Raw genomic sequence first — 12,767 nt, 5'->3', positions numbered from 1 at the left:
TCCCTATTAATAACATTGGGATCAGCCATCATTTTTACCGGCCAGGCCGGTAAAATACCGGCCAGGTGGCAACCCTAATTGTTACATAAGCTAATGAGGCTCATCCTCTGCACCATGCACTTTATATAGGCTTGAGGCCTTTGTTCACCCCTTTCTAGATGTTTCCTTGGGAAAAGACCTAAACAAAGTTTAAGCTTTTATGTTGCTGCCACCTTCTGACTCTAGTATGAACTACAATTTACCATAACTAGTTTAATCAATTTATTTTGCTAATGTATGTAAATACAGAATTTATTCAGGGTAACATCATTATGATCATTGCTACCTGTACTGACCATTGATTTCTTCCTACTCTTCTTCAGCAGTGTTTTGATGTTGAGTAACACCACATGTAGGAGTATTTAAAACACCACATAAGCCACAGACCAACCATACATATTGGTGCTTGGAAAAAAAAAAATCGAATTTGGTTTGTGTTGCATCTGCCGTTTCATTAATAAGAAAATCCTGTACCAAAATTTTAAACTCTTCTACTTTCCACCAATTGCACCCTCCTTAAGACAGCTCTGCCCCCAACCACTTGTAATGTAGTAAGCAGTCACCCATAACGTGCATGTACCCTTCCTTCAGAGACACAGTGCTGAATGAATGCTGCTAAGTTGCTAATATGAAGAAGTCCTGTTTGTGCAAGTGAAATAACCAAAAAATACAAAATGTTATGTAAATGGTCAAAATTGTTCTGTGGATGCAGATGCTAAGTATGATTATTTCATTTTAAAAAGTATGCTAAATTTTAAAGGGTATATGTGATTATGTATCCTTGACTGTCCACAGCGCAGATAGTGTACTTAGACTTGAACCCAGAATTTTGGGGCTGACTTCTCTTCAGATTATTTGGTTTTAATGTGTTTTCTGATATTCTCTGGAGAGAGAGGGTGTCCCAGTCCATTGTCTTGCTGTGGGTATCTATTTTTCCACTCCTGAATAAGACTTAGGGGTCTGTGGCTTCCCCTATGGTGTGGGGTTCTTGATCAGCACTATATAAAGTAGTTGTAAATTACCATAACAACATTCTAAAAGCAAAACAAAATGTCTAGGGGATGTGGTACATGAGGCTTTTTAATTGTACCAGAAGAAACCCAACACACTAATGTCATGCAACAGCCCTGCAATATGTTTAATTAATACTATTATATAACTAGAGAGGTACATTTCCTGAAGAAAATGTGAGTGGTGCTTGCCGTGGCAAAACTCAGGCCCAAATCTGATTGGCTGTTGTTGCCCCGCCCCTTTTTTTCCTAATTGTGAACCACAGTCACTCAGTGACTAACATACCAAAGTTTGGGAATGCTGTCATTTAATGTGTAAAAATGGCAGCATTTCTATTTTTTTCTATTGAAAATCAATGAATGAAATTTGATTGGTTGTTGGTGGCTCCGCCCACTTTTTCTAAACTTGAGGTGGAAACCCCCAGCGACCACATTTGTGATATTCAAGGTCCCTGACATCAATACTGAGAGAATGGCAGCCTTCTTAATTTTTCCCATTAAAACCAATCAAAGAAATCTGATTGGTTGGTTTTGGCTCCACCCACTTTTCTTAATTTTAATCCCAGTCCCCCAGTGACCAACTGTGCCAAGTTTGAGGACCCTGCCATTAACCGTCTAAGAGCGGCAGCAGTTTAAAATTTTCCTATTTAATTGAATGGCTGAAATTTGATTGGCTGTTGTAGACTCCGCCCACTTTTTGTAAATTTTGGCTGCAGTCACCCAGTGACCCACGGTGCCAAGTTTGGGAGCTCTGGCTTTATTACTGTGAGAATTAAAGCTGTTTACATTTTCTCATTGAAGTCAATAGGGAAAATCTGATTGGTTGTTTGCGGCTCCGCTCACTTTTTTGGGTCCCCAAAATAGGACAGAAAAGTCACAACACCCCATTCCCGAATAAGCTGAACGGTTTGACACCTCATTCATGGGTCTGCGACAAACTAATTATTCGATAAATTCCCCATTATAAGTCAATGGGGCAAATTTGGGGACCTCTCCTGCCCCGGGGGTAAAACTTATACCCTCGTGTGGGGTATCATCTGACACAGGTCGCAAACCTCTTCAAATGTGGTAAATTTAACGTTTCTACAAGATTCCCTCTCTGCGCTAGAATCCGTCAAAAGTTGGCCTCAATGTTAATCTATGGGACTTTTCGGGGTGGTTAATTGCCCCCGCAAGGGGCAATTAACCATCCAGCCCTTAGAAAAGTCATACCACCCCATTCCCGATTAAGCCGCACGATTTGACACCTCATTCATGGGTCTAGGACAAACGGTGCGGGACTAGTTACGCGCCAAACTTTCATACGGAAGAAGAATAAAAATAAGTTTGCAAGATAACAGTAGTGATGCTTTGCTTCGCAAGCACCACTAAAAAAATAAGTTTGCAAGATAACAGTAGTGATGCTTTGCTTCGCAAGCACCACTAATAAAAATAAGTTTGCAAGATAACAGTAGTGATGCTTTGCTTCGCAAGCACCACTAACAAGATAACAGTAGTGATGCTTTGCTTCGCAAGCACCACTAATAAAAATAAGTTTGCAAGATAACAGTAGTGATGCTTTGCTTCGCAAGCACCACTAAAAATAAGTTTGCAAGATAACAGTAGTGATGCTTTGCTTCGCAAGCACCACTAACTATTAGCATTACCAAACTGTCTTTAGCAAAAGAGCAAATCATTCTCTAATAGTCCCTGAGAATATCACAAAAACATTAATTAATAAAGTATTGTATCTCTAACTGTTTTTGATGTTTTTAACATTTTACAGTACCCCACAGCCACGAGTAGTTCATTTGTGCACTAAAACAAAGATGCAGTCTAATTATGGGCTTTTTTTGCTGCATTGCAACATTACTCTACCTTCACCCCCACTCTTCTACCATTAGATAAAATATTCGTAGCTTTTTCTTTGTTTAGAAAACACATGAAGCGGCTTTGGGTTGGCGAAAAGTCTTTCTTGCCGATCAAGTTTCAAGTACCCTCTCCTGCTGACAGTGTGGTAAGATTGGTTTCTGCAAAATAATATGAAAAATATACTTTTTATATACAGCTGGTGAGTGCTAGATATTGTTATTATGCTGGTTAAATCTTTTCCCTGTAGGAGATTCAGTCTGATTAATAAACACAATATTATAGAGTATATCTCTAGGGTACTTTGGGAGCTTGTATTTTCCTTCTCAGCTGAAATATTTGGGGTTGGAAATTGCAGGTATAGACAATATCAGTTTTGTTTTTGCATGCCTCCTAATGTTTTTTTCTGTTCTTAAGCAAATAATTCACATAAAATGCACAGTAACTCACTTCAGGCATTTATTAGTGCAAGTTCGCCCCAGCAAATAATTAAAAAATAGTGAAAATTCAATATAGAAACATTACCTGATAACATACTAGTAAGCAGTGTCTTCCTCTGTCTGCATCCCTCATGTCAGCCACTCCCTTCAGATGTGTTTCACACCATTGGGCACTTCATCAGAGAAGGCAGGGGTGTAACTACAGAAGAAGCAGGCCCTGCAGCTCCAGGGGGGGGGGCAGGAGGTGTAGGGACCCCATGAGGTCCTAATTCATATACAATTTCAATAAAAATTAGTAAAACAGGTCAATCTCTAGACATTTTGGGGGCCTGAAAAATAATTTGCTTTGGGGCCCAGTAATATCTAGTTACACCACTGAGAGGAGGTACTATTATTACTATTATCAGTAATGTAGTCACAGGTATTCGCGCCTAGTAGTGATGAGGAAATCTGCCCTGTTTACCTTCACCAAAAAAATTCACGGTATCATGAAAACATTTGTTAAATGGAGACATTTTACAAAATGCTATGGGAAATACATGATGAAGCAGATTATCACTATTTGAAAGGAAAATGTGGTGAACAAAATTTGATCATCTGCAGTGCTTAATTATATGCTCAATGGTATGCAGTATACAGGGTATCAAAGGGGTGTCCAAATCCTGCCCACATGCCAGTTTCTTATTCACATTGAGGCATATACCTTTATGCCTTATATCAGAGGAGCAAGTATTTCTGCCTGATAGAATCAGGAGCAAAAATATGGGGGAGGGGCATTTATTTAATTGGCACTTCTGTTTTCTTATTTATCAATGGCAGTTATGCACAGCTGAGGAGCCCAGATAATGTTTAAACTATATCGTTTACAGTGCTTTAGTACTTCATGACCAGTTAAACTGACTATTTTATCACTAGTTAGTGGACAGATACATGCAATCTATAAGCATAGTATGAGTAATATCTGTAGTGTTAATCAGCCTCTATCTGATAACTGAGATTTATCTAACTTCTGTACTTAACTGTGTGTGTACTACGGTTAAGTACAGAAGTGAGATTTAAGAGGTTAAACATTATCTAAAATGTTATGCCAAATTATGAGTTCAGTACCCAATAGCAGTGAACAGTTATGTAACCCTTTCGACACCCCTTTGTCGGTTTTACACTCCACGTGTGGCGCTTACCTGATGGCACAGGAATAACCTGAGCCAATCACCAGTGGTATGGGGAGAGATTGAGTACCTGGCACTTACTAGCGCAGTGCCTCCACCTAGTGGGATCTGGGGATGCACCTACGGGTGGCCCACTAAGAATACAGTAATAACACACACACAGGGGCACATTTACTTAGCTTGAGTGAAGGAATAGAATAAAAAATACTTCGAATTTCGAAGTATTTTTTTGGCTACTTCGACCTTCCCCATAGGCTTTCTAGCCAATTTCTGATCGAAGGAAAATCGTTCGATCGATGTATTAAAATCTTTTGAATTGTTCGATTCAAAGGATTTAATCGTTCGATCGAACGATTATTCCTTCGATCGTTCAATCAAAACGAATAGCGCTAAATCCTTCAACTTCGATATTCGAAGGATTTAACTTTGAGGGTCGAATATCGAGGGTTAATTAACCCTCGATATTCGACCATTAGTAAATGTGCCCCTCAGTATTGGTTAAACTGAATAACAGTTTATCATAAAATAAATGGCCAACTAGTACATGCAGCACTCTTAACCAGTGGCAATAGGGCCTCACCAACTAAAGGTGGCCATATACGGGCCGATAAAAGCTGCCGACAGAACATGTCGGCAGCTTATTGGCCCGTGTATGGGGCCCCCGACGGGCTTCACCGATCGAGATCTGGCCGAAAGTCTCGATCGGATGGGACAAAAAATCCAGATAGGAATCTCCTGCTGTTTGTTCCTCCAGTCTGTATTCCTTTCACACTCTCTGTCTTTCCAGGCCCAGTATCTGGCTTCCCTGTGCCAGCCCAATCCAAATGAATGCTTTTGGTGCAGCCTCTCAGCTCTCCGGGCCCACCAGTAGCTCTTTGGCCTCTTTCGCTGTCTGTAAGGGGCCCTCCAGTCATTAAAAGCACAGTACACTGATTTCTTAAAAAATGCAATAGTTTTATTTGACAGATGTCACAAATTACTCACCAACCAGCATACAGAACAGTTTCTCTTACAGACTTTCAGGTGATTCACATTCCCCACATTGCATTGGACTTGCGAACCCAGCCTTTAGGCATTTCCCAGCACCACCTACCGGTCAGGCAGTTCGCCGTACGCTCTACAAGCCCTCCACCTCGCCCCGGTAGCAATTTCCGTGGTGCCACCTCCCTCCTTCCTTCAGCCAGGGGGCAACCACAGCAGCGCCCCCTATCTTTTCTGGGTAAGATTTTCACCTCGGCCTGGGTTGTCTGCACTGTCCTGACTACCACTTTTCCCTATGTGTGGCTGAACCACGGCTACTAAGCCTCTTACTCCTTGGTGGGGTGCCAGCTACCCTTTCTAACTTTGCCCTCACTGGCTATGGCACCTTGTGCCCCATTTAAGTTCTATCTATCTAAACCTCTCAGAACCGACTTACCACACCTTGGGTGGAACCACCCCTTTTATACCTTTTCTACCATGTCCCACAAATACACAAAACAGGTATTTTCTTACAGTTACACCATCATTCACTGTACTTTTCGCATAACACCATTTCTATCCACCTTACATGTCCACCATGCTGCTCTCTATGCCAGGCTTTCTTCTTTTGCCAGTCTCTGTGACTTCCTTTTCCTGCCAGTCACTTACTAGCTGCTGTGTCACTTCCTACTGCACTGAATAGCTGGTTGCTAGGTAACAGTTTACAGCACACAGACACAGACAGGCTCTGTGCTTATGTCCTTACATGGATAAGAGCAAGGGGTTTGCACAAATTCCCTACATTTACAATAGCTTTTCTGATGTAGTGCAGTCAGAATAATGAAGGCAACTATCTGATCTGTTGTTGTAGTAAGTTACTGAGTCAGGGTAACTTTGCTTAAGTTGCTGCATAACACTCTCTACAACAACTGGTTTAATTTCATGTGATATTTTTGATTATTGTTCTGATTCTTCTGTTCACAGGCAGCAATTGCAAGATATTCTGGCTGGCAGGTTGCATACCTTTTGTGGGGTATGTTTGTTTTATATAATGCCTATGAATGCTCAGTAGATCATATACAGTATTCATATTTTAGTTTTGCTGGAAACATGACAGCACACATGGAAACTTTTGCTTTTACACTTCTTAAATGAATTGAGCATGCAAGTTCAGCACAAGCCTTGTAAGCTTCCAAATGAAACAAAAATCATAATGACTTTCATAATAACTCTCATAATTAAACTTTCAAATACAGTTTGATTAAATCTAACTTTGTGGCCCAATGTACCGATATCTCTCTATTCTTCTCAATTTACTATGCAAGTGTAATTCATTAATTAAACCATGAACATTAGGATTATCACTTAATTAACTAGTAGTTCATACAAATTATTAATTCTCTGGATAAAGTGCAGTGCAATAAGTTTGGAATTCAATAACTTTAAAAAAACATAACCCTCTTGTGATTCTCAATAATCAATGAATTAATTTGTATATAGAGTGCTAAGTATTGAAATTAATGCATTAACCTCAATTAATTTAAAGTGCAGTACAATAAATAATAAATCAATTAGGTTCACAGTTCATTCAGATTAAAAATAGAAAATTAATTGATGCTAATATTTCATGATATATTAAACTGAAAGAGAAATAAAGAGAGGTGGAGTTGTCCCGAGTTCTACTGCCTGATTTGTTTGGAGAAAAACAGGGTAACCAGGACTGTGGTCTCAAATTTTACTGTACTGTTGAGAGAACTAGCTATACCTCAAAAACCACAAATCCTCAGCCCCTTAGAAATGTAGAAGGAAAGAAATGGATCAGTATGAATAAAGCAGTTATTCCCTTACTCACCACCCCACATTCTCAGTTGTGGACAGCAAAGGTTTAAAATAGGTTATTAAAATGCTTTGGTCTTTTTCCTCATTATTTAGATTAAAACTAAATGGGTAAAAAGAGGAAGAAACTTTCGCCAACGCGTGTTTCGCAATAATGGCTTTCTCAAGAAGAAATGATTTTGCCTTAAGAAAGCCATTATTGCGAAATGCATGTCGGCGAAAGTTTCTTCCTCTTTATTAAAACTTTGTAAACTGACTTAGGTCAGACCCCAACTTTAATCAAGAGGATACAATTATAATTAGACTAATCAAGGGCATTAAATTTATTTTTGTAACCTTTTGTGATGTTGTCATGAAATGCAGAAAACCATATATGCTTTTTCCCCAGGTTACTTTATAATGCATACTGTTCAGATACTATTAGGAATGGCTTTTGTGTATGCTTTTGTTTATCCAATAAAGCACGGTCAAGGACTTCAGTTGTTTCAGGGCTTGGGTATCTCAATGTAAGTATTTCCATTTCCCTCATGTGTGTGTGTGTGTATATATATATATATATATATATATATATATATATATATATATATATATCTATAAATACTGTATATACAGCTTTGCCACTTCCAGTTTTTGATAAACATTCTCATTATCATAGCTGGACAAGTGAGCAGACCCACAAACTTCTAAATTGTGTTATTTTGGTAAAACAAGTTTGAAGAAACAGTACAGTGTAAAAATAAAATATAAATATATAGGCTGTACAATTAAAAAAGTTATAGGAGGCTGGAGTGTACAGATAGCTAACATAATAGCTAGAACACAGAATCCTCTATTGCGACTCTATACCCTCTTAGTGATTTGAAGGGGGGCTATATGGTACATAACTATTGAGTTACTTTGCTTTTGATCCTCAGCATGAAACTCAGATGCTCAGTTATGTCCCATGTTGTCCTCTTTTACTCGTTGACTGATTAACAGGTTAGAGAGCTGCAAATTAGCCATAAGTAGTGTTTTGGCTATTATGTTAAACAAAGTTTGGTTTGCCAAAAGGAAAATGATTGATCTGCATGGAAAATTAGTTCCTGCTTGCCCAGATTTTTTTTTACAGTATAAGCCAAGATTTGGCTAAATACTGTAGGTAGTTTGTGTTAGACGAGTGTTATCCACTTTTTTATAAGAGTTGGACCAATTACATAACAAAGAACATATAACAGATACACAGGCAGATTATATTAAAATCATGACCTCATTCAAAGTCTGCGGAATCTATGGGCAGGTTGAATGCCTTGATGGCTCACTAGTTCTACAGTCTTGTGCTAGATGGCTGAGTTTGGTGCCAAATGTTAAGTGACAATTCTAAAAACAAGTCCAGCATACCGACTTGTATTTTAGCTTGCATGCTTTAGACATCAGTAGAACCTGTGCCAACTAGTTGCCACTGTAACTAAAGGCAAAGAAGCACAGTGAGGTTGGTGGGTAGCATCTAGCACCAAATTTAAAGTTTACATCCCAGCAATCTTGTGCACAGATTTTTTTTCAATCGAGACCTGGCTTCAATTACATATGGTCAAAGTCAGCAATTGCACCTGCCAACATTGCTGCGTTGCTCTGCTTTTTAAGAACAGGTAAAAGTGTAGAGGCACTGTTGGGAGTCCAAAGTATTGTGGGGAGGGAGGCATCTATAGGGGACTTTAGTTCTCCTTTAATGTGTATTCTTTTGCAATCTTTTTATATTTTTAACAGTCTCACGTTAGGCATTGTGATTATGCTTATGATTCTGCAAGTTGTACTCGCTCACCTGTTCTTTCTACAGAAGAAAATCTCTTGCAAAGATAAACAGAAACCATTGGCACTCAATAACAGGTATGTGTTGAAATAAATAAAAATACAGTCAATCCTGCTAATCTCTCTAACACACCATTCTTATTCAGTGGCTTAAGTTACTGATCATTTGCTTTGCTCAGCCAGTAGTGCATATGGCCAGACACACTCTGGGGCTATGGGGTCAATGAAGGAAGTACTTAGGCTAAGGCCACATGGGGGCCGAAATCAGCTAGCTGAAATACGTTTCAGCCCTACCACAAGTAGTGGCCTCTTCACTTTTCTGCATTCAGAAGTGTTGGATCGAAGTGCCACTAACAGACTTGGAGGATTTCAAAGAAGAACTACTAAGGCTCTGCATTTTGAGCAAAATCCATTGAAGTCTATTTGTGCCAATGTATATCATCTAACTTATTTCAGCCTCCATGTGGCCCGAGGCTAACAAATCTGGCAGAATTTCGCCCATGTTAATCAAACAGTAAATGGGCAGTTTGTCATGGTTTATTGAGAACTCAACAATCTACTATTGCAACTGTTTTTTTTTACTCAAATAATCATTCTTGATTACTTTTATCAGCTCTCTGTGGCCATGAGTATGGGAAGGGGTGTTAGGGCTGAATTAAGAATACTAGGAGGTATTCCTCAAATCTACATAGAAAGTTTGCATGAAATGAAACTGTATAAAACCAAGTCATTCTGTAATACTACTGGTACTTTTCTGTTCTAGGAAGGCATTTCACAACTTCAATTACTTCTTCTTCTTCTACAATGTGATTCTTGGATTGACCGCCTGCCTATGGAGATTGCTTTGCAGTGTGGTGCTGGGAAGCTGGCTAATAGGTCGGATTGACAGGTCAATACTGCAAAGGGGATATGAATCATGGGATAAAGGTGAGAATAATTTATCCAACATATCACTATATGCTGACATTTGATCCCATATATATTTTTTTCCAATACAGACTGAGGTACTTACTGTTGTATTATTAAAGAGAAGAATATTTTTTTAAAATGAAATATTTGGATGAAATGGAGTCTGTAGCTTTCCTGTAATTCTGAGCTTTCTCGATTATGGATCCCATACGTGTACCTTATTTTGCTTTAGAATCTCAATTCGTGCCAAGTTCTATGCTCTTTTAATAAACTTGCAAACTTTCAGGTTACAAGACGTGGATTGGAATGATATATGTGGATCATTATCACACAAACCCAGTGCTTGTGAGCTTTTGCAACATTCTTTTAACATCGAGGGCTGAGAAAATATTAAGGGAATGCTCTTCATACCATGCAATTGCTGACCCATCAGGTAAGTTGTCTATTTGGGGAGAGACATGCTGCACCAACCCATAAAGGATTTTAAGATATAGTTATTATATTGTTGAATCATATGTATGTACAGATGAAGCCACTTGGATTTGTGAGTTAAATGCGTCATGAGTTAATTGAAGAAACTGTGTTATCTAAAGTTATCTTAACTCATTTAATGCATTTAACCTTTTCATTAGCATACCAAAGCACCATTGTTCACAATGGTGAATGCTTTAATTAGATGGGATGTTGTGACACAGTTTTCTGTGTTAAATGAGATAAATGGGATATCTGTGTTTAGTTATTCTGTGTCAAACAGACAAACCAAAGTGGCTGCATCTGTATGATGCCATACATTTTTAGTATCAATTCATCTACTTTTAAATGACAGAAGTATCATTTACAGAGAAACACAGTTTCTGTGTTTTTTTTATTTACTTTCTCCACATTGAAATCCAAATGTTAAGGATTGGGTGACTTCTTATCTTGAACACCTGGTGGCACGTTGCATTGCCATTAGTGGGAATGGAAATTCATATCACTAAGTTTAGTGTATAGTATCCCCCATAAGAAGCTATTTTGCAATGTATACAATTATACTGTTCAAAAGATATATATATATAGTCTCTGGTCAGGGCTGCTCCTGCCATGAGACAAGAAGAGAACCCTGCCTCAGGCAACAGCACCCCACAAATTGTAAACCACCCACACAAAAATGTAATCACTGAAGATCCTCTTTGAAATCTCTAAATATCTACCACTCTGGTTGTTGAACGGTTAATAGTAAGGCTGCAGCATCCCCTTAGTCACTTAGGATTCCTTCTGCTCATCTAACCCACTGAGCTACTGAGCATGCTCAGTTCTTCTCAACTTAGATTAATAAACACATCCTCCTGTCTAGCAGCCAATGAAGAGATAGCATTGCTGGTCCCATAGAAACTCTGCTCTAATGGTCTGCTCCTATTTTTAACTCCTGACCTCCTCTCCTGAGCTCAGAGTAACCAATCCAAGCAGGACTTTTCATCATAGTAAATTCTGCCTGTGTTAGCCTGCATTCTTCAATTGCATGAACTTTACATCGCATATGTGCTGTTTACAGATATAAATGCATTCATGATGGTGCTTTATATCTTAAAAATGTTTGGCCCACTGGAGCAGCAAGCTAATAGAGCCTGCACTGAAAAATCAAGAAACAATGCTCCCCAGAGTCCCGACCCATGTAATGCTCACTCCACACCGGGTGCCTGTAGGTTCTTTATAATCACATGACATTCAGAATGTTCAGCTTGAAGTTTTGTTGACAATTTTTTTTTATTTTCTTCCTGCAGGTTCAAGTATTTCAAGACAAGCCCGGACACGATGGCTTCTGTATTACACTCTCTTGAAAAACCCAAGGCTTATATTGCACAGGAAAATGAAAGGACCCAGTGATGTAGAAATGATAAATGCTGTAACCCACACTAGAACAATTCAGGCTACTCTTATGGAGGCTAAAGGAAGAAATAATTTATAATTTCCTGTTGATGTAAACTGTGTGGAAATTAGGGAACGGCGATCATTTGAATCCTAACTAGTTACAGGAAATGATTTTGAATTATTTTAAGATGCAACTACATTTTCTCAAAGGTCAAAAAATACTTTTTTTATGGTCTGATATGTTTATTTTATTATATTTGGTCAATTTGCCCATCAAATATTTACCCTGCACTGAAAAAGACAAGAATTTAGGTAGAAAATTAATGTATGACATGGAACAGTTGCTATCCCAATGCAAACAACCAATCAGGTTATGGAAAGCACAAAAACAATTCAAATTCAATGTAACAGTAAAAAATACAGAGAAAGGGTTTTTTTAACAACATTTCCTCCAAGCTGTGTGATTTATGCATCGAATGTCCTTATTATCTCCTTATTTTTCTTCAGAGGTGTCCCTTCCCTACTATCAATGTTACATGCATGTCACAGTTGCATGCACCAGGGACACATACATGCACCAGGGACACATGCATGCACCAGGGACCTGCACTCTAGTGTGGTGAGCTGCACAGGAGCTTTGTTTTATACATGAGAGAACAGACAGTGCTTGGGAAGTGTATGTAAAAGGTGGTAGAGTTATTGTGATTCAGGCATACTAAGTTAGCCTCACAAAATATGAAGCAATAAAACACAGTTAAGGAATTGCAACAGATAGACAAATTCTTAAATTGGTATCTTCCACTACCTATGCATCCAGAAACACTGGTTTAAAGGTATAAATATTCATCTTGTAGAAAAAAAATTTTCTGTGCAGCAATGGAACAATAGCTTTTTATGTGGAGGACCTATAAAATATTTTT

General features: G+C 38.6%; 1 protein-coding gene across 8 annotated transcripts in view; it reads left to right on the top strand.

Moving 5' to 3' along the window:
- stra6l.1.S (stra6-like, gene 1 S homeolog) overlaps positions 1-12,138 on the top strand; it is a 67,008-nt gene extending 54,870 nt beyond the window's left edge. For all 8 annotated transcript variants that reach the window (XM_041579953.1, XM_041579954.1, XM_041579955.1 and 5 more), the window contains 7 exons: positions 2,964-3,045; positions 6,451-6,499; positions 7,691-7,808; positions 9,046-9,165; positions 9,851-10,014; positions 10,283-10,429; positions 11,760-12,138. In XM_041579953.1, the coding sequence (XP_041435887.1) occupies positions 2,964-3,045; positions 6,451-6,499; positions 7,691-7,808; positions 9,046-9,165; positions 9,851-10,014; positions 10,283-10,429; positions 11,760-11,944 (865 nt within the window). In that variant the 3' untranslated portion in view covers positions 11,945-12,138. The remainder of the gene's footprint in view (positions 1-2,963; positions 3,046-6,450; positions 6,500-7,690; positions 7,809-9,045; positions 9,166-9,850; positions 10,015-10,282; positions 10,430-11,759) is intronic.
- Positions 12,139-12,767: the final 629 nt, after the last annotated feature.

Source organism: Xenopus laevis, chromosome 1S (assembly GCF_017654675.1).
Source record: "Xenopus laevis strain J_2021 chromosome 1S, Xenopus_laevis_v10.1, whole genome shotgun sequence".
Lineage (NCBI taxonomy): Eukaryota > Metazoa > Chordata > Amphibia > Anura > Pipidae > Xenopus > Xenopus laevis.
This window is presented reverse-complemented; position numbering and strand designations above follow the sequence as displayed.